We start from the raw sequence: 22,755 nt of genomic DNA, 5'->3' as shown, positions 1-22,755 counted from the left end.
TATCCCATATGTCGTCTTAATCATTTTTGCCACTTTTTTTATGGAACTGTGAACCTGTATGCCCATATTTCTGTATGCTAATGTTCCCAGGGGTTCTATCATTTACTCTATACTTCATAGCTAAATTTGATCCTCTAAAATGCATCACCTCGCATTTGTCTGGATTAAACTCTATCTGTCATTTGTGTCCAAGTTGCTAATCCATCTATATTATGTTATATCATCTTTAATCATCATTGCTACCATCAACGCTGCCAGTCTTCATGCAATCTGCAAACTTACAAATGAGAGCATCCACATTTTCCTCTAATTTATATATAGTAAACACCAGAGGACCTACGACTGGTCCCATGGATCACCACTAGTTACCTGGCTCCATTCTGAAATGCATCCATCCACTGCTACCCTTTTCTATGACCAAGCCAGTTTTGTACTCCTTGAGCCAGCCCACTCCAAATTCCATGTGAGTTTAGTTTTTGTACCAATTTGTTCTATGGGATTTTATTAAATGCCTTACTAAATTCCATATAAACTACATCCACATCCACAGGGTGGGTGAGTCTCCAAACAGCGCACAGGCACCTCCTTTTTACTATAACTTTTTGACAGGTTCAACCTCTGCCCTGTACAGGGCAATGTTAGATTTATCTGGGGAGAACTCAAGGGAAAGTGTGGAACGAGAGGGAGGGCAGGAGTTCCATCCAGGATCAGTCGTAGGTCCTCTGTTTACTATCTATAAATGATCAGAGGAAAATGTTGATGCTCTCATTAGTAAGTGTGTAGATTGTGCCTGCGCTCCGATCAGTCCAGGACTGTTCTTGGTAGCACTTTTAATCACTGTAAACAAAGGACACTATCAGTGTTGGGCGCACTTCTTTGATGTAATGTTTCTGTCGGGACCTCTATCTCCTTCGGAGAGTTGATATTTGGATAATCACGGTTCCTCTCTTTACCGAGTCATAAGTAAGTAAACAATAATCTAAAGGTGGAAGTTGGTCTTTGAAGTGGTTGTGCAATTGGAAAAACGACTCCAGTTTAAAACAGTTGTGAATGAGGATGGTGTAGGTGGCAAAGCTATGGAGTTTGTGACCGTGCCAGAGACTTCAGGTTCTAGTTTTGTTTTAAAAACCTGCTTATCAAGATTGTGTACGTTTTTATGGATCACCTTGACATGGAAGAGATACTGGCAGATTAATAGAGTTGGACATCCATAGAATACTGTATAGGTTCCTGGTGTTTGTGATGAAATATACATTTGAAGAAGAATGCCAAAGACTTTTGGGAGACTGAGATAAAATGGTGTGGAAGTAAGAAGAAAACACTTGACTAAAAATGATCTGATCATAAATGTGATAGGTGAGAATGGAACTAAAATAGGTGCTTTAGGAATAATTTTTTTTGAAAAACAAAACCCCCACTACTACTCCAGTCAAACCATTAGTGGAAGTACTGGAATGTTTCTGTCACTGAAATGTCCAGAATAAGAGACATTCACCAGGCTTCTTTAATACACACACAATAATAAATTTATTATAACACAATCTTATTCTTAAAACAAATGGCAGACACTGGTTAGTATCTAAGTTACGACCTGTGATTTTAAATTAAAACCCCTTAATTGTAAATATAGACATAAATTACATTCAATTTAAAAAGGCAACAGTCACCATAGAAGTAATGCCTTTTTCTTGAAAATAGGGCAAATTGGGAAAAATATCTTTCTTTCTTTATAAAAGTCCACACACCAATGCAATGACTTGTGTTCTACTGGGTTTCCCGTTGATGAAATTGAATTGCTGAAAGTCATAGACTGATGAAAGGCCTTGCAAATGAAATTTCAGTCTGGATGAAAATCAAACTGGTTTGAAGTCCTTGGAAAGTGATCACGATTCATCGATGTAGTTTCTTTAGGATAGTCAATATATTGAGATATGGAAACTCTCTAACAGGTTACCACAATACTTATACCAAGAGAGAGATTTGCGTTTGCTACAAGCCCATTTTTCTCCCCCCCCCCCCCCCCCCCCCCCCCCTCCCCTTGACTATTTTGAACTGTAAAACCAAACTAGTCCAGAAATGGTTGCAACTGTTTTTTTTCAATGTCTTTTCAAAGCTAGATTTTACCAATAATAAAGAACCATAAAACTTGCCTCTTATTCTCTCAAATCTCTCTCCAAAGACACTTGACTGTCTTTCAGCAGCAGGTAAACTCTAATGTAAATTAAACTGTTGATTTTATTTCTAGGACACCATATAGTAAGTACTTTTCAATCCAGAAAGTATTGAAAAACTTTCATCTTTACCAGTGTTTTGCATGTTTGAGCGTATGAATTCCCAACAGAGGACAGCAACTTCAAGTCACAGTGAAGGTGATTAAGGGCTATAAATAGGTTGTACCAATCGCTGTTCCATTTTTGTGTGTGTGTGTGTGTGTGTCTCTCTCTGGAAAAGCACAGCCGGTCATGCAGTATCTGAGGAGCAGGAGAATAGACGTTTCAGGCAGGCGAAACGTCTATTCTCCTGCACCTTAGACACTGCATGACCTGCTGTGCTTTTCCAGCACTACACACTCTACTGATCTCCAGCATCTGCAGTCTTCACTTTCTCCTAGCTGTTCCATTTTAAAATGTTGCCATTTGTGATGACTGGGGTCACTTTTTGTAGTGACAGGTGTAAAAATATTTTTGCAGATTAGTAGTGCTGGAAGAGCACAGCAGTTCAGGCAGCATCTCCTGCTCCTTGGATGCTGCCTGGACTGCTGTGCTCTTCCAGCACCATTAATTCAGAACGAGATTACTGATAGTAGGCTAGGAAGAAGTTAATGCTGACTAAGTGTCAGCAAAGTTTGTATAGTTAAAAAAGGTTGGCTATGCTAGGAGCAATTAATACAGAACCGCACCTGGGCTGTGGGTGATGAACACAGGTATTCATGCTTGGTAAGCTTAATCTTGAGCCCTGAAGGCTGTAATGTATCTGGGGTAAAATGAGATGTTCCTGCAGCTTGGGTTGAGCTTTGCTGGAGTACTGTATCTGGCCTGAGACTAATGTTCTCGTGCAAACAAACTAGAAACTCTTTCAGAGTGGGAGTGTTAGGTAAAGTAGTCGTCGGGTCTGCATTTCATCTCCCCAATGTAGAGGAGACCATGTTGTATGCAAGGGATATGATAGATGAGATCTAAATGAATTGTGGGTAAATTGAGGAGGGAGGTGGTAAATGGGCAAATATTGAGGGTGAGAAATTGTTGGAGAATCAGACCTTCAGGAATATTGACAAGAAGGATGAGGGATATGGTAAAACTGATGGCTTATAGTACTTTGCAGTCACTTGTGGGTTTAAAGCAGGCCCCTATTATCCATGTGGAATGGAACAGTTGATGGCGGAAGTGCACAACATGGTCGGCAATGGCACCACAGCGCTCTCTCTCTCTCTGGCTCTCGCTCGCTCTCGCTCGCTCTCGCTCGCTCTCTCTCGCGCTCGCTCGCTCGCTCTCTCTCGCGCTCGCTCGCTCGCTCTCTCTCGCGCTCGCTCGCTCGCTCTCTCTCGCGCTCGCTCGCTCGCTCTCTCTCGCGCTCGCGCTCTCTCTCTCGCGCTCTCTCTCGCGCTCTCCCCCACCCATGGAATATGGCATCATGGGAAAAGAAGTGACCGATTTGATAACTGGGTGAATGAAATGGAACCCATAAATTCCCTCTCCCTTTCTCCTGTGTAGTTGGGATAATTCTGGGAGTCAGTGGTTTATAAGGGGTATTGGTGGGGATCATTGGTGCTGGAAAAGCACAGCAGGTCAGGCAGCATCTAACTAGCAAGAAAATTGACGTTTCGGGTAAAAGTCCTTCATGCCACCTTGACCTGCTGTGCCTTTCCATCACCACACTGATCTTTACTCTGACTTCCAGCATCTGCAGTCCTCACTTTTGCACAGGGATATTGGTGGCCAGCTTATCCCCAGAAATGAAGGAACAGCTTTCAAGCGAGAGAAGAGCAAAGTCAGTTAGAGAATTTGGAATGTAAATGAAGAAAAGGCATAATTCTTCTTGAAACAGATGGTTTAGATTAGATTACTTGATGTGGAAACAGGCCCTTTGGCCCAACAAGGCCACACCAACCTGCTGAAGCGCAGCCCACCCAGACATTTCACCCCTTCACCTAACACTACGGGCAATTTAGCATGGCCAAAACGTCTAACCTGCATGTTATTGGACTGTGGGAGGAAACCGGAGCACCCGGAGGAAACCCACGCAGACACGGAGAATGTGCAAACTCCACACCTGTGCCTGAGGTGGGAATTGAACCGGGCCTCTGGTGCTGTGAGGCAACAGTGCTAACCACCGTGCCGCTCATGTGTAAGGCACTATGTAAGGACCATGAACAAGTTGCATTGTCAACTTAAGAGTCAAAAAATGAGACTGGCTGAGAGGATGAGTTTAGAGTGGTCATGATATCAAGAAGATCAAAGCCAATTGACCCCTTGAGCCTGCTCAGCCTTTTATGGCTGAACAAAGAACACTACAGCACAGGAACAGGCCCTTTGGCCCTCCAAGTCTGTGCCAGCACATTTTGTGCTCTTCCATACTAAAACTACTTTTCACCTGCAGGATCCACATCCCTCTATTCCCTTCCTATTCATGTACTCATCCAGGTAATCCAGGCAGATCATCAAGCTCAATCCTCTAATCTCGCCACCCTCCTTCATATTAGATTAGATTAGATTAGATTACTTACAGTGTGGAAACAGGCCCTTCGGCCCAACAAGTCCACACCGCCCCGCCGAAGCGTAACCCACCCATACCCCTACATCTACCCCTTACCTAACACTATGGGCAATTTAGCATGGCCAATTCACCTGACCTGCACATCTTTGGACTGTGGGAGGAAACCGGAGCACCCGGAGGAAACCCACGCAGACACGGGGAGAACGTGCAAACTCCACACAGTCAGTCGCCTGAGGCGGGAATTGAACCCAGGTCTCAGGCGCTGTGAGGCAGCAGTGCTAACCATCTCTTCATCCTTTTGGATGCGAGCTATTTCTATCTCTTTTTATAAAACAAGTGTTCTTGCCTCAACTGTATTGTGGTAATGAACTCCACAAGCTCATTACCCTGAGTGAAGACTGTTCTCCTGATTTTGTCTGAAGACTTACCCCTTGAAGGGTCAAAGCTTAAGTTTCAGACTTCCCCTCTCATGAGGAACATCTATCCTGTGTCTAACTTACCTAATCCATTTAAAGAAATTGTAGGTTCTGCGATTTCCTCAACTCAATCCTGCATTTTTTTTGAACTTCAGTGGATATGATCCTAACTGAATTAAGCTGTCCTCATATGTGGTCTTGCTAGCCATACCAGGAATTAATTTGGTAAAATTTCACTGCACTCCCTCTCTAGCAAGAACATGCCTTCCTCAGATAAGGAGACCAAAACTGCATACATTATTCCCAGGTGTGGCCTCACCAATACTCTGTATAATTGCAGCAAGACATCCTTCTCCTTTGCTCGAATTGTATTGCTATGAAGGCCAACATACAGTTTAGTGTCTTTACTACCTGCTGCACCTACAGGCTTGCTTTCAGCAACTGGTGCACAAGGAGACCCAGGTCTTGTTGAACATTCCATTCTTTCAATTCACAGCCATTCACATAATTACCTGCCTCCTCCTTTTTCTACCAAAGTCAAAAACCTCCCATTTATACACCTTATACCACATCAGCGCCTCTGCCAAATCACATTGCAACATTTCTGCATCCTCTTCACAACTCTCCCTTTCACCTTGCTTTGTGTTATCTCAAAATTTGCAGACATTATATTTAATTCCACCATCTAAATCATGAACACATTGTGAATACCTGGGGTCCTAGTACTGAACCCTGCAGTATTGTCTGCCTGACAATGAACAATCAGTAAAATACTCACTTATTCCTGCTCTCTTTTGTTTTCTGTCTGCGGACAACTTTTCTGTCCATATCCGTGCACTAGCTCAATTCCACTTACTTTAATTTTCTATATTATGTGGGACTTGATCGAAAGCTATCGGAAAGTTCAAATAAACCATATCCACTGGCTCTCCTGATCAACACTAGTAGTTACACCCTTAAAGGATTCCAGTAGTTTTGTCCAGCATGATTTCCCTTGTGTAAGTATGTGTTGTTTGTGTATGATTCTACCACTGTATTCTCTGTATGCTCTACCTTAAATGCTTGATTATGGAATCTATATCTCTTCCACGACTGACGTCAAGTCTCACTGGTCTGATTTGTTCTGTTTGCAGAGAGTTGTTGCCACTGTAGTGTCTGCTTCTGAAGCAATGGGTACACAGCTATGAGCTCCCTTTGTGTTTATTTTTGAATTAAACAAAAGAATGAGTGCATGGAGTCAGATTCACACAGACCTGAGGTTTTAGTTTTGCTTTCAGTTGGGGATTTGAAGCTGATAAGGCTTACTGCTAAATTGTTTTGTTTGGTTTTTCCTTTTTCCTGGACTGGAGGAGATGGCACATGAAGAAATTCCATTTTGTTGAATTTGCCTTTGCCAAAGGTATATTTATGGGATGCTACTGCATTGGAACATTGAATAATAAACTTTCTAAAATAATATATTACTTTTCCATTTCAATAAAAAGTATGCTGCTTTTGTTTGTATTCTAACAGTTGTAAAAAGTGTGTTTTAAAGCCTAGTATTGGATGAATTGAATCATATCTGGAATGTAATGCCTTACACTTGTCTTTAAATTAAATAAAATGTTATGGTTTTGGCTGTCTCCTTGACATGTTTCTTCTTTCCTTTTTTTTTGTTGTCTTTGTTCGTCCTTTTTTAATTATTAGGGGTGGTCATTTCTTTTTTGACAAGTGGGGTCGATATATGGGTGGGATGGGTTGGATGCCTACTTTTTATGTTGTGTGCAGAAGATGTATGTTTTCTTTGTTTCTGTTTTGTGCCTGGGTTTGGGGTGTGACTTCAGCTGGAAGGAGCCATACAGTTGAGTGAATTTTGTTGGTCCATGAACTGGGGGTTCTTGTCAAGATTAAAATCATAATTTTGGGGATTCAAGGTGCCAGTGATCTAACAGGTCTGCCTTACTGAGCTCTGCAGCACAATCCAGGCAAAGTGGTGCTTTCACCCTCATGAGCCATTTTCATTTAAAAATTGGCAGTCCCCAGAATTTCTAAATATCACTTTTTGATGTTCAGGGAAGATCCCTAAAGGGAAGGGGCTGCATGGATCACAACATGCAGGGCACACCCCTGTAGCAATGGACACGCCTGTGGCCGCTGCACTGACTCCCAAGGATGTGCCTTTGAACTTACCAGAGTAGCAGAGTTTGGTCTGAGTTCATCAAACTCCAGATTGAATAAGCACTGGAGGAGTCCTGGGCCAGACTGGAATCAATCTCGCTCATGCAACAAAAGCAGAAGATCAATATCTTGCACAGCGTGTGGAGGAGGTAGAGCAGCAAAATGCTGTGGGGATCCTCTTGGGGTGGATTCAGGCTCTGAAAAAACAGATGTGAGCCTTAACCCAACAGGTGGACAAACTCTAAAAGCGAGGTTGAAGAAAATATCTACATTATCAGGTTTCCAGAATGAAAGGAAGGAGATCAGCTGGTAAGCTTCCTGGAGCATTGGCTCCCACAGCTCCTGGGACTGGGAGCAGAATCTGGCCAGGTGTGAGTTGAGCAGGCTCACCGGATCATGGTGTGCAGGCCCAGGTTGGACCAGCACCCGTGCCCAGTCCTAGCTCAATTTCAATGTTACATAGACAAACAAATGGTTATGGAAGCTTCCAGAATGTTGGGGGAAAAGTCATATCTTTTTTTTTTTAGGACTGTTCTGGGACTGTGATCCAAAAGAGGAAATCTTACTATGAAGTAAAGAGGAGGCTAAGAGACTTGAATATTCAATGCTCGGTAAGGTACCAAACAGCATTGTGCTTCAGCCATGGAGGGTCTGGGCATAATTTGGATTTAGCAGAGAAGGCAAAGAAACCAACTGCTTGGGCCAAATACAATGAACAATAGTATTTCCTTTTGTTCTGTTGTTTACTTTGTGTGCCTGGCTTTGTTCCTGTAATATGTGGGATTGTTTCTTTTTTTTGTTGTTGTCTTTGCTAGTCCCTGTTTTTGTTTTATTGGGGTAGTCATTTCTTTTATTGACAACAAGTGGGGTTGATATCAGTGGGATGGATTGGATGCCTATTTTTAATTTGTGTGTAGAAGATGTATGTTTTTTGTTTCTGTTTTTGCCTGGGTTTGGGGTGTGACTTCAGCTGGAAGGAGCCATAAAGTTGTTAGTGAATTGTGAGAGTGCCCCCTGTGGGCAAGGGGAAAAGTCTTCAGTTATTCATTTGTTTAGTTTTAGGAGTAGTTATTAGAATTTTTGCTTTGATAGTGTTTGTAATTTTTAAGAATGTCTGTCTCCATTCAGTGCATTATGAATAAGGTTCTTCCTCTTGGTGGGGGTGGGGGCAAGGTGTCATGGGCTGCATACGGTTAGTTCATTTAGATGCACCTGGAACATGAAGGGGACTGACTTACCAGTTACAAGAAAGTGCTCTTGAGCCTCAGAAGGTGGAAGAGTTGATGTTGGTCTGCTACAAGAAACTCCTCTCTAAGTGACGAGCATCTAAAGATACAGCAGGGAGGGTTTGGCTGGTTTTCTTATCTTTTAATTCTGAAAGCAGATGAGTGGCTATCCTTGAACAGAATAATTGACCATTCCAATTGATATACCAAATCAAGGGTAAGCAAGGGTGATTTGTGATCCTCAAGGCCCTAATACATGGGGAGGAGTACGACATTTTCAATGTCTACTGCCCCCCAGCACACAACCCTAAAACTTTTAACTGATGTACTTTCCAGGCTGATGGCCCTCAGTGGACCACCTATTTATAAGGGGAGACTTCGACTGTCTTATGGATCTCAAGCTGGATAGGATGCCAAGCGGTCTTTCAGGAATCTCCCTGCAATCCAAACAGTTGGTGGATCTATGTAGAATTTGGGGTTTGTGGATATGTGGTGATGCCTTCAACCTCAGGGAAGGGATTTTACTTCAACCCGCAAACATGCCATACAATGATCAATGTTTTTGCCCCACTGACTCTTTTAGCTTCAACGCTAACCCATCAGATAGGGAATATAACCATTTTAGACCATGCAGCAGTGTATTTGGAGGGTAATGGGACAAATACATGGTACTGGCACATGGATACTTTTCTCTTGAAAGACAGTAAGTTTAATTGAGTTTTTAAACAAGGGAGTTTAAAACCTTCTGGGATATTAATTTTGGTATGGCCAGTAACCATTGGTGCTCTGGAAGGCTGCTGAGGCATATTCAAGGGATATAGTTATCTCTTACTCTGACCTGGAAGAGACTGGGAAAGCAACAGTGTATATTTGAGGCCCGGTTAACGGCAGCCAAGGTGGCATATTTTGATAGCCCATCCGTGATTAAATTATGGTGGGTTACAGCTCTAAGGGCTGCTCTGAACTCAATGCTCAGCCAGGCAGTGAAGAGAGAAGTCTTCCTTCATAAAGTGAAGACCATTTCAGCATGGTGATAAGCCAGGTAGATACTTGGCATATCTAACCAGGAAGAAGAGTGGTCCTCAATCTACCATCTCCATTAGAGAGGGTACTGGTACTCCTACTCATGAGTCCAAACAGATCAACGCAGCATTTTGGAAATTGTATGCGGAGTTATACTGGTCAGAGGGCTGTGCGGATGGGTTGGTGATGATGGAGTCCTTTTCTGAGAACTTGGATCTTCCAAGTATAACTTTGGAGCAGACCTCCCTTTGCCCCTCTGGCAATCCAAGAGGCAGCAAGGTAGATCCAAAATGGCAAAGCACTTGGCCCAGGTGGATTCCTGAGCAAGTTTTAGAAGGAGTTGAGCCAATGCTGGGCGTGTATGTAACCATTCATATAGTCAGGACCGCCTCCGGCGCGCTCACAGAAGCTAATCCTTTCCTTCTTGAGAGGGAAGGATCTGGAATACAGCACCTCATATAGACCTAGCTCACTGCTAAATGTGGATTTTAAAATTCTGTCTAAAACATTAGCATTGACGCTGTGGAAGGTAGTGCCCTCAATTGTCAAAGACCACACCGGTTTCATTTTAAGTGTTGCAACATTAGGAAAGTGTTGAATATCATCCAGATGTGCCAGCAAATCCTGGGCTTGTAGTCTCCCTAGATGTGGGAAAGGCATTTGATCAGGTGGAATGGCCGTACCATTTTTGCCTTGGAATGGTTTGACCTTGGAGCAGGAGGGTCTTTGCCAGGTGGGTGGCAGTGTTGTGAAGCAATCCCATGGCAGTAGTTTTCATGTGTGGCATAAAATCAGACAATTTTGGTATTTGGTCGAGACAGCCAACAAGGCTGCTTTTGCAGCTACTGTTTACTTTAGTGATTTGAACTGCTGGTGGAGAATATTTGGAAGGACCCCAAAATAGTTCTCCCAGAAGTGAGAATGAAAGACCATAGTCTGCATAGAGTGATTCTATGTCCTTGTCTTTCTGGCTAACACAACAATGTCTGTGCCCTGTTTAATACAAAATATTTATTTGGCTCTTCTGAGTATAAAATTAATTTTGAAATCTGAGGCCATGCCCATGGGAGGCCTTATGGAAATACCTGACCTTTTTAAGATGGAACTCTATTTCCTTTTAGGTGGTCGCAGGGAGGTTTCCTATATTTGGGTATTTTCATTAATCCCACCTGTCACCAATTGTACAAAGCTAATTTCATGCTTTTGAAGATGAGACAGAACCTTCAGCATTAGGAGAAGCTACCAATATCCTGGTTGGGTCGAAAAGCTCTGATCAAAGTGAATGTTGTTCCTTGTCTAATATACCCCATGTGAATGTGCTCTCTGGTGCTACCGAGGCAGATGCTACAGAAACTTAATGGTTGGCTTGGATTAATGGCTGCATGTGCCCTCTTAAGTTTGCTAAACTGCAACTTCCAATGGGATTAGAATTCCAATGGTAGATCTCCCAGACTTCAAAAGATATTAAATAAGTTTTTTACTGTTTTATGTGAATGATTTGGGCTTGTCAGAATCTGAAGTCACTATGGCTCAATGAGACCTCCCAAGCAAATGTCCCTTTAATTTGCTATTTGTGGACAAGATGAGAAATGTTGTGGCGTACTGGAAAAATCTGATCTTAATTAACAGTCAGCATGAAGAATGATGTTGTAGAGAGGATAATTTACATGAGACATTCCCACTCACCCTCCTATTAGGAATACCGGGATTTAGGCTGGGATTGATGGATTCGGGCTTGAAGTTATGAGTCTCTCCTGTTTTGGACATCAATTTGAGGAGGAGGTTGTCATGATGTCTTTTGATCAGCGGAGTCATAAATATAGGCTATCTAGTAGGGACCTCTTCCACTATTTTCAGATCAGGTCCTTTTATACAGAAAAGGACCATGTTATTGGTTCATCCCTTAAGTCTGATGTGGAGAGGAGAGTGCTTTGGTCGATGGGCACTGCCTCAATTTGTACCCTCTCTTTTACAAGATAAAAATATTGAAAGGCTTTACAGAATCTGGAATCAAATTGGTAGCAGAAATTTCATCAGAAGTATGGGAGGATATCTGGGAGAATGTGAAAAATATTTCAATTTGTAAATAAAATGCAAGCCATGCAACTAAATATTCTTCACAGAACCCATCTGGCACCAGAGCAGCTAGCAATCCTTTTAAAAGGAGCAAACCAGACATTGGTACTCTCACACATTGCTTGTGGTTGTGCCATTAAATTTGCAGATATTGGGATGCCGTAGCAAATGTGGTGGAGGAGATCTGGGGGTTGGGGTTAAGGCAGATCTGGTATCCCTCATTCTGGGATCACTGAATCTGCCTTCCCTAGATGAACATGGGAAGAAATTGATTAACATTCCTAAATATTGCACAAAGAACATTCTGATGATCTGGGTCTTGGAAAACCCCTGTGGCCTTTTGGGATGGTGTAGGTTGGTGTTGGAGCATGTTCCCCCAGACTTCCTTAAAAGTATGGTGCTCCAGAAAACAATACTTTTATAAGACCATAGTGGTTCTTTTTGAATCTCTCAGACTTGTCAGCCATATTAACTAGCGTCTTTGTACAGCCATGAAGACACTATCTGGTGGGTGGGGACCCTGAGAGGAAGAATCCCAAATAAATACGGTTATGTTAACTGATCCCAATAATGGGAGCTTTGGTGGAATGCAGCAGAGTGGTGTAAGTTAAGTTAGTTTAGCCCAATCCAACCTAATTTAATTTAACTTGTCTATTTATTGAATTGTAGTATGGGAAGGTTGTCCTTTTTTGGTATTTTTGATATGGTTTGTAAAGTAGCGCAGTAGTTTAATGTTGTTGTACCATAAGATTATAATAATATCTCTCGTAATTTTCTTGTTTAAAATTTAGGATTTTTTATTCAAAGTTTTTTTAATGTTGGGTTTAGGGTTATTGGACTCTTAAGATAGTGAATGTTGGTGATCTTTAATTGGTTTAAATAGGATGTGCCTTGTATAATAATGTCTTTCATTGGTAACAGTTCTGCATGTGGAAGAAGTTACTGGTGAGTAAGGCAAAGCTTTTGGAATTAGCAAACCAGTTGAGGTTGCTTTTGCCTGTGAGGAAAAGGAAAACAATTGCAATATTTACAATTGCAAGGAATGCAGTTGAAATCATTTGGGAATAACTAAAATTCAATTGCAAATGAAGCAGCTTGAATTAGAGGCAGTGGCAAGGGAAAAAGTGAAAGAATCTCCCTGTCAGAATTGGAGAAAATGAGAGAACTTTCCAACTTCAGAAGTTAGAACTGAATGGTGAAGTGAACTTTAAATGGTAAAAGGTAGGAGTAGTGATTAGGAGAGAAGAGCAAACTCATCATAGCTAAAGGATTAGTGGGGATCTGCTTAAATATATCAAGAATTGTCTAGGTTCGAGAAGGATGTAGACGCCTTTGTCATTTCACCTGAGAAAGTGGCTAAACAGATGAAATGACTGGTGACCATCTGGGTATTGATTTTCAAACAAAGTTGATAGGCAGAGATAGTGAGGTGTTTGATCGAGAAGGTACCTGGGGAGAAGGATGAGGTGACAAAACTATATTAAGTGCACAAGAACTAGTGCCAGAAGCCTAGAGACAATATTTTAGGAATTGAAGGAGGTAACCTGTCCACTTATGTGTAGAATTGGAAAGGATAAAACAAAGTAACTTTGGTATCTGGATAAGGTCACTGAAAATAAATCCAGACATGTGATGCTCTTTAATAAGACTGGTGTTCTGGAGAAGTTCAAAATTCACTTCCTGAAGTAGTGAACTTGTGGAAGAGCAGAGAAGTAAAACTGTAAGTTTCACAACAGACATGGCAGATGATTGATTTGGCTCATAAATCAAAGTTTGGCTTGTGTGACCAGTTTCAATCTGTGAACGGTAGACATTGGGAGAGAAAAAATCCTCAGGTGGGAAGGGCAAAGAAGATGCCACTGAAAGTGGCAAGGATAATTTACCACAGGTGTTTTAAAGGAAACCTTCCATGACAAGAGGAAGGGAATGAGAAACCCTCTTGTGTTTTCACTGTAGTAAAGTAGGCCACATGAAGTCACTGGATTTGTAGTTTTTAAGCTCTGGGAAGATGGACGCGACAAAACCGGGTGAGCCAGCGGATTTTAAGATGCTAAAGGAATGTATCGTCTGGTCAGGGGTTATAGAGTCAGAGTTGCATCGCATGGAAACAGATCATTTGGTCCAATTTGTCCATGCCAACCAGATATCCTAAATTTAAACTAGTCCCATCGGCCAGCATTTGGCCCATAGCCCTCTTAAACCCTTTCTATTTGTGTATCCATTCAGATGTTGTAATTATATACCAGCTTCCACCACAACTTCTGGTAGCCCACTCTATACATGCGCCACCATAGTGTGAAAAAGTTGTCCTTTTAGGTCCCTTTTTTAAATGGTTTAGTTGGGGGGGAGAACAATGTGCTCCAGTTTTCAACGCCCCTATCCTGGCTGGTTACTTTTTTATCTATGACCAGCATTTTGTAAACTGAAGCACCAGAGAGAAAAGTCCCACCCTATTCTGCCTTTCCCTAAAGCTCATACACTCCAATCCGAGCAACATCCTTGTCTGAATGCTTTCAAGTTTCACAATATTTTCCTAAAGCAGGGAGACCAGACTTGAACACTGTTTAGGCCACTTTTGGAATACCATGTCAAGCATAGCCATAGCATGACCTCTCAACTCCATATTCAATGCCCTGACTAAGAGGTAAGTGTGCCAAATGCCTGGTCATCACTTTTAACTGGGACTCTGCTTTTAAGGGACTATGCACCTGCACCGCTAAGTGTTTCTGTTCAGCAATGGTCCCTAGAACCCTACCATTAAGTGTATAAGTCCTGCACTGATTTGCTTTGCCTAAATGCAACATCTCTCATTTATCTAATTAAATGCTATTTGCCATTCCTCAGAACATTCTGATCACGTTTGAGATAACAACATCCTTCAATATCAACCATCCAATCAATTTTGGTGTTATCTGCAAAGTAACCAATCCTCCTATATTCACGTTCAAGTCATTTACAAAAAGCATTGGACCCAACATCAATCCTTGTGGCATGCTGCCGGTCACAGGCCTCCAATCAAGAAACAATTCTCTACCACCATACCACCTCTATCGCCTAGCTTCAAGCAAATTTTGTGTCCAATTGGCTAGCTCTACCAGGATTCCATATGATCTAACCTTGTTAACCAGTCTACCTTGAAGTCCATATGGACAACATCCACCACTCTGCCTTCATCAATCTTCTTTGTCACTTCAAAAAAAGCTCAAGTTAGTGAGACATGATACCCCATGCACAAAACCATATCCCTGATCAGTACTTTTGCAAATACATTAAAAATACCATCCCTCGATCTCCTCCAACAACTTATCAACATTGCCAGCCTCAATATTGAGATCAACACCTTCAAGTTGTGAACCTATTCTTTTTCCCTTCCCTTTTTTAGCTTTTCTTGTTTGATTCTGTTACCATGTCTCCCCCATTCCCACCCCCCCCCCCCCCATGCTACTGTCCTATTCTTCCAGTCTGACCGTTAGAACAATAGTATGTCTATCATTCTCAGATCAGATTAAGTGATCATAATATATCAACATCTTTTCTCCCCAGCACTCTATATACCCTCCTCTGACTATTGCATAAATGCTGTCCTTACCATACTTCAAATCAGCTCTGAGTTATCCCGACTCAAAATATTAGCTTGCTTTCTGTCCATGGATGCTATCTGACCTGTTGTGATCTCCAGTATTTTGTTTTCTGTTTAGTTCCCTGGCTTTTCCTTACACTTAAATAATGGCACCACATTAGCCACCCTCCAGTCTTCTGGCACCTTGCTTGCTATTGAGTGGCCTTTTGATCAGATTAGATTCCTCAGTGTGGAAACAGGCCCTTCGGCCCAACAATTCCATATCGACCCTCCAAAGAGCAACCCACCCAGACACACTTACCCTTGACTAATGCATCTAACACTATGGGCAATTTAGCACGGTCAATTCACCTAACCTGCACATTTTTGGATTGTGGGAGGAAACTGGAGCACCTGAAGGAAACCCATGCAGATACTGGGAGAGTGTGTGAACTCCACAGTCACCCAAAGTGGGAATTGAACCTGGGTCCCTGGTGCTGTGAGGCAGCAGTGTTGACCACTGAGCCACCATGCCGCCAGTTTCCCTAGCTTCCCATAAAATTCTGTGATTCACTTCAGGTCCCAGGGATTCCAGCATCACTGCAATATAAACAATTTTCAAGATATTACTATTTCTCAGAACTCTCTCTAGCTTCCAAATCATTCTCCACAGTAAATACTGGCATGAAATACTCATTTAGTATCTTACTCACCTGCGGTTCCACACATTGACTGCCTTGTTTCCCTTTTAAGGAGCCCTTGTTACTTTTTTGCCCTTAATGTATTTGTAGACTCTTCTAGGAATTTCCATAACACTATTTGTCAAAACTGCCTCATGTTCTATTTTTGCCCTCCCTGATTTCCCTCGAGTACTCCTACTGCCCTAATTCTCCTCTAGGGATTCAAATGATGCCAGCTGTCTGTACATTTTGACCAAAGTCTCAAATTTTTCTAGTCATCCAGCATTCACTACACCCACCAGCCTTGCCCTTCATACTGCTAGGAATATATATTGCCTCTCATCTCATTTCTGAAGGCCCCACTTTCCAACCATCCCTTTACCTGGGAGTAGCCTTTCCCAATCAATCTTCTTGGAGGCTCTTGCCTAATGCTATCAAAATTGGCTTTTCTCCAATTTTTAAAATATTAACTTTTTAGGTCAGGCCTATCTATTTCCATAACTATCTTTTAAATCCAGTCGTGTTCCAGGTATGTCCGCATACTGAATCAGAAAATTTTCTTGTATGCACTTAACAAATTCCTCTCCATCCAAGCCGTTTAACATGATGGCAGTCCCAGTCTATGTCTGGAAACTTAAAATCCCTTGCTGTTAAAGCAATATCATCATTCTTCTTACAGGTATGAGATCTCCTCTTTTTTTTAGAAATTTGCTTGTCCATGTCCAGCCGACTACTGGGAGCTGGACTATTGCCTTTATAGTACAATCTGAACAAGATGATCATACCTTTTTTCCTATTTCTCAATTCCACACAATTTCACTGGATGTACTCCCCAGAATATCCTCCTAAGTGCAGCCATAATGTTATCCTGAACCAAATATCCGCCCCTATCCCCACTCGCCCCACATTAAGTTGTCCATCCTGCCCTCCTTTGAGTGTTTCTATAATAATTATGACATCCCTTCCCCTGTTCTCGACCATTTCCTGAGTTCAATTGCCTTGCATATCTGGTCTCTTGCCCTGATATAAATGCAGTTTAATTTCAGTCTCTCTGCCTTGCTCTTGCCTGCCTTGGCTATTGGACTTACCCGTCAGAAAGTGCCTGATCTCTTTCAAAAATGTATTGTATGGATAAGGTTTATTTGTATGTATCAGGAGGAATAGGTCATGAAATGAAGATTTTGAGATGATTTAGATTCCCTACAGTGTGGAAACAGGCCTTTTGGCCCAACCAGTCCACTCCGAACCAACCCTCTGAAGAGTAACCCACCCAGACCCATTTCCCTCTGACTATTGCACCTAACACTATGGGCAATTTAGCATGGCCAATTCACTTGAACTGCACATCTTTGGAGATATTTCAGAGTAAGGAAAACTATAGCCAAAATGCAAAATGTTTAATGCTCTGGACTGCATAAAGATGTGATTGAATTTTGCCAGACATGTCTCTCACATTGCGTAATAGGAAAACATCAGGCAGTGATAAAACTAGCACTCTTCTTTCTCGTTCCTGCATTTGCGGAACATTTTGAAAGAGTCTTAATTGATTGTGTAGAATCCCTCTCTAAAAGAAAACATGGGAATCTGTATTTGTTGGCCATAATGAATTTCCAGATGCCATTCTGTTTTGCAATGTCACTGCTATAAGCATTGCAGAAGAGATACTCAAATGTTTTACTAGATACACACTACCCACAGAGAGACAATCTGATAAAGGATCAAAGTTATTCAAGGAAATTATGGCTAGCTTAGAGTAAACTAACTGTGTGCACTGTCCAGAATTGCTGACCGCAATAGAACTGCGGTATCAAACTTTAAAGACCATGTTTAGGGCTTAAAGTTAAGACTATCCAGAGGTTTGGGATAAAGAAATTCAATTTGTCTAGTAATTATGAATGCACTTAATGAATCAATTAAATTCAATTCATTTTGAAGCAATTTTGGGGTGTGAGGTGAGAGAACCACTGAAATTAAGGAGAAATCGTGAGTGAGAATTCAAAGACATTTGGACTGTCAAGTGCTAGGAGAGATTAAATAGGATGATTGATAGCAATTAAGTTGCACAGCATGAAACAGGAAGCAAATAAGATCAAAAATTCCTGCACAAAAACAAATGGCTGGAAAAGCTCAGTAGGTTGGCAGCATCTTTGGAGAGAAATTGGAGTTAACATTTCAGGTCAAGTAAAGTAACTTTTCTTTTCTTCAGAATGTTAACTCTGATTTCTCACTACAGATGCTGCATTTTTTCCAGCAATTTATTTTTATTTCTGATTTATAACATCCTGCATTGTTTTGGTTTTTATCAAAAATTTGTAGTTTCATGAGTGGAGATAGTGTTAATATTATCACTGATTGTAGGTGAACCTTTCAAAGCAAGATTGAGTGGGTCTAATAAGATTGCAAGAAAATTTGAGGTGAAAATATGACAAAAATGCCAGATAGGAAAGCTGTCACGTGAATATGCTCAAATGGTCCTTTTGATAGGAAAGCAAGAGGAAAAATATGTTACTGGTTACAACTCAAACTGCAGAACCAAATTCGGAGGATTCTGAATTTAGCATTGTCCCATTTAATTTGAAGAATGAGGAAGTTCTTAAAAATTGGTATAAATTACTGATTTACCTTGAAAGAGTTATTACAAATCATATGTGGGAATAAGTTGGGGGATACTAAACTGATTTCCTGTATCTACATCTGCACAATCTTGTTCCAATTAAGCAATATCCTCATAGGCTTAACTCTAAAATTGAGATTAAAAGCATAAGTGAGGTCAGCTGCAGTGAATGGAACTCACCCATAGTGATATTGCCAAAACCAGATGGCACTCTGATTGTGTGGACTACAGGTAAATCAATGCAGTTATACAATCCGATTTGTATCTTGTTCCATATTTGGAAGACTGTATCAAGAAGGTGTGACAAGCAACTTGTATTTCTAAGCTGGATTTGGTCAAAGAATACTGGTATGTATCTTTATCCAAAAGAGTGAAGGCAACTTTGGCATTTGTGACAGATGAGCTGCAATGGTATTGTTCCTTGAGAGATTTGTTTTCTGCTATTTCTCTCTCTTGCAGAGAAAGTATGCCACAGAGGTGGAAGAATGTCTGTCTGCATCAGAAGCAGTGGGTAAACAGCTTTTAGCTCTTTAAAACAAATAATGACTCCATTAGATATAAGGAACATGAGTGAATGAATTCAGGTTTATACTGACTTAGTTTTGCTTTCAGTTGGAGCGAGATGTTGAAGTTGATAGATATTCAAGTACATTTACCAATTATTCCTTTCTCATTGCATAACATCTAGTCCATGATAGCATGTTCTATGGTTGAGGGACAAAATTTTAACTTGTCTTCTAACGTTTCTTGTCCCATCTCTCGTGGTTTTTTTTTTACTGTGGCCTTGTTTGTTTGATTCTGGCCATTTTTCTTCCTCTGCCTACCATTAATTGCCCTTTTTTTTCTGACGTTTATTCATGTCTTTTGATTCCATTACCCTGAACATAAGTTCCTACCCTATCCCACCCCACCCCACAAATTTTGTTTTAAAGCCCATTGCAACCACTCTAGCAAATATTGCCCCAAGAGCAACAGTCCAGCTCCTGCCCTTGTGTAACCAACCCAGTTTATACTGGTCCTACCTCCCCTAGCAACAGTACCAATGTCCCAGCTCTCTCTCTCTCTCTCTCTCTCTCTCTCTCTCTCTCTCTCTCTCTCTCTCTCTCTCTCTCTCTCTCTCTCTCTCTCTCTCTCTCTCTCTCTCTCTCTCTCTCTCTCTCTCTCTCTCTCTCTCTCTCTCTCTCTCTCTCTCTCTCTCTCTCTCTCTCTCTCTCTCTCTTCAACCATATGTTCATCCAACATATCTCAGGAAGGATGAGCTGACTGACCGAAGCACCGTAGTTCAGGAAGCCATTTAAGTGGGGGAAGAGAAGAGAAATGTTGTTATAGTACAGTTAGATGCTATTCTGTGACCAGGATAGAGAGACCTGAAGGTTGTGTTGCCTGCCTGGTGCTTGGGTTCAGGGTATCTCATCTGGCCTGCAGAGAAACTTTAAATGGGAGGGTAAAGATCCAGTGGTCGTGGTCCATGTAGGTACTAATGACATAACAGAACCTCTGCCCTAGTTTTAATCTAAGGGACTATGAATAGCTAGGAGTTAATTAGATTACTTAGTGTGGGCAAACAGGCCCTTTGGTCCACCAACTCCACACCGACCCGCCGAAGCACAACCCACCCAGACCCATTCCCCTACATTGTATCCCTTCACCTAACACTACAGGCAATTGAGCATAGCCAATTCACCTAACCTGCACATTTTCTGACTGTGGGAGGAAACCCACGCAGACACAGTGCAAACTCGACACAGACAGGTGCCTGAGTCGGGAATTGAACCCAGGTCTCTGGCACTGAGGCAGCAGTGCTAACCACTATCAGTAGCAGTTTAAAACTAAGCCCTGAATTCTGAGTTGTGCTGAAGGACATTTGATTTTTTAATGCTACATGCGCTCATGTATAGGAGTGTAGTGTACAATGTCGCCACACACAAGGTATCATCTGTACAAGCACCTAGGTACAGGGTCTTAAGAACAGAGTAAAAAGAAAGAACAAGGTTAAGTTAAACATTGCAGTAACTTCACACAGCAGAACCAAAAAGGTGGTAATCTCTGGATTACTACCTGAGCCAACTGGCACACGATCAGTAAGATTAAATAGGTAAATGTGTAGCTGAAAGATTGGTGTGGGAGAAATAGGTTTGAATTCATGGGACACTCTCATCAGTACTGTGGGGCCTGTTTTGATGGGATAGTCTTCATCCGAACTGTGCTGTGACCAGAGTCCTAGTGAATCACATACCATTTGTGGGTGGCATGGTGGCACAGTGGTTAGCACTGCTGCCTCAGTGCCTGAGACCCGGGTTCAATTCCCGCCTCAGGCGACTGTCTGTGTGGAGTTTGCACAGTCTGCGTGGGTTTCCTCCCACAGCACCAAAGATGTGCAGGTCAGGTGAATTGGCCATTGCCCGTAGTGTTAGGTAAGGGGTAAATGTAGGGGTATAGGTGGGTTGCGCTTTGGCGGGTCGGTGTGGACTTGTTGGGCTGAAGGGCCTGTTTCCACACTGTCATGTAATCTAATCTAATTTAATAACTAAGGCTGTAGACATGGCTTTAAACTAAATGGAGGAGGGGGGGATGGAAGTGTTCAGTTATAGGGGAAATGAGAGAATCTGAATTAAAGGAGGAGCTAAGAGTGCAAAACTGAGGTTATTAAAATATCCACAGACACAAATAGGACAGATATATGGAAAGGATTAGCAATCCAATTTCAAGTACACTGGATAAGTGAATGACAATGAGAAGAGGGACGGTTCATTCAGGACTGAAGATGTTGTATCTGAATGTATGCAGTAGGGAGCTGAATATTTAAGGGTATACATTCTATTGAAAAGAGGCAGGTAGGCAGAGGGGGTGGGGTTGGCTTATTGGCAAGAATGAAATTTAGTTAATAGTAAGAAACAAAATAGGGTCAGATGGTATAGAATCTGTGTGGGTAGAACTGAGGAACTGCAAAATGTTTTTAGAAAAAACATAGTTGGAGTTATGAACAGTGCTCCAAACAAGAGTCCGGAGCTGGGTGCAAGATATGCCAGGAGATAGAAAAGATGTATAGGAAAGGCAAAGTTACATTGATCATTAGGGATTTCACTATCCAGGTGGATTGGGAAAATCTGGTTGGTAGTGGTTTTCAAGAAAATGAATGTGGAAAGTCTACAAGATGGCTTTTTGGAGCAGCTTGTCATGGAGTCCACTAGGGAACAGGCAATACTGGATTTAGTGTTGCTCAATGAGGCAGACTTAAGTGAACTTAAGCAAAAGGATGCCTTAGGGGAGGCTATGATCATATGATTGAATTTATTCTGCAATTTGCAAGAGGCAAAATGGAATCAGGTAACAGTAATACTGTTAAATAAAGGCAACTACAGAGACATGAGGGAGCTGCTGGGTAGAATTGACTGGAAGAAGAATCTAGATTAGAGTGGTGCTGGAAAAGTATAGCAGGTCAGGCAGCATCCGAGGAGCAGGAAAATAAACGTTTCAGGCAAAAACCCATGATCTGGAATAGAATACCTACTTGACTGGAAGAAGAGCCTAGCAGAAAAGACAGTGGAACAACAATGGTAGAAGTTTCTGGGAGTAATTTGGGAGATGTGGCAGAGATTCATCCTGATGAAAAAGCATGGCAAAGGACGAATGAGGCAACCATGGCGGACTAGGGAAGTCAGAGATAGTAGCATATAACATGGAAAACCAGAGGATTGGGAAGCTTACAAAGACCAGAGGGGAAAAAACAAGAGGGAGAAGATTAAATGAGAGTAAGCTAGCCAGTAAAATTAAAAGACTAAGAATTTATTTAAACATATAAAGGCAAAAGTGGACATTGGGTTGCTGGAAAATGACACGAGAGAAATAGTAGTGGGGAACAAGAGAATGGCTGAGAAACTAAACAATTACTTTGCATCAGTCTTCCAGGCGGAAGACCTGAGTAGCATCCCAAACCTTCAAGTGTGAAGGGGCAGAGCGGAGTATGGTAGACATCACCAAGGAGAAAGTGCTAGAAAAACTGGCCTGAAGGTGGATATATCACCTAGATCAGATGGACTGCACTCCAGAGTTCTAAGGTAGATAGCTGTAGAGATAGCAGAGGCATTAGTGGTGACCTTTCAAGAATCACGAGAACCCAGGAAGATCCCAGAGAACTGGAAAATTGCTAATGACTCCTGTTTTAAGTATAAAATATTTCAGCGCAGTACAGGCACTTTCAGCCCTCTGTGGTTCCACAGGTCAGTGCAACAATCTGAAGCCCATCTAACCTACACTATTCTACTCTTGTCCATATACTATCCAATGATCA

General features: G+C 41.8%; 1 protein-coding gene across 5 annotated transcripts in view; it reads left to right on the top strand.

Moving 5' to 3' along the window:
• Positions 1 to 22,755, top strand: part of LOC140481518 (sestrin-3-like) — a 178,454-nt gene that overhangs the window by 66,081 nt on the left and 89,618 nt on the right. For 2 of the 5 annotated variants that reach the window (XM_072577841.1, XM_072577840.1), the window contains exon 3: positions 7,814 to 7,897. The exons of the other annotated variants lie outside the window; for them this stretch is intronic. In XM_072577841.1, coding sequence (XP_072433942.1) covers positions 7,814 to 7,897 — 84 coding nt within the window. The remainder of the gene's footprint in view (positions 1 to 7,813; positions 7,898 to 22,755) is intronic. 5 annotated transcript variants of the gene reach the window in all.

This window comes from Chiloscyllium punctatum, chromosome 9 (genome assembly GCF_047496795.1).
Source record: "Chiloscyllium punctatum isolate Juve2018m chromosome 9, sChiPun1.3, whole genome shotgun sequence".
NCBI classification, from domain to species: domain Eukaryota; kingdom Metazoa; phylum Chordata; class Chondrichthyes; order Orectolobiformes; family Hemiscylliidae; genus Chiloscyllium; species Chiloscyllium punctatum.
This window is presented reverse-complemented; position numbering and strand designations above follow the sequence as displayed.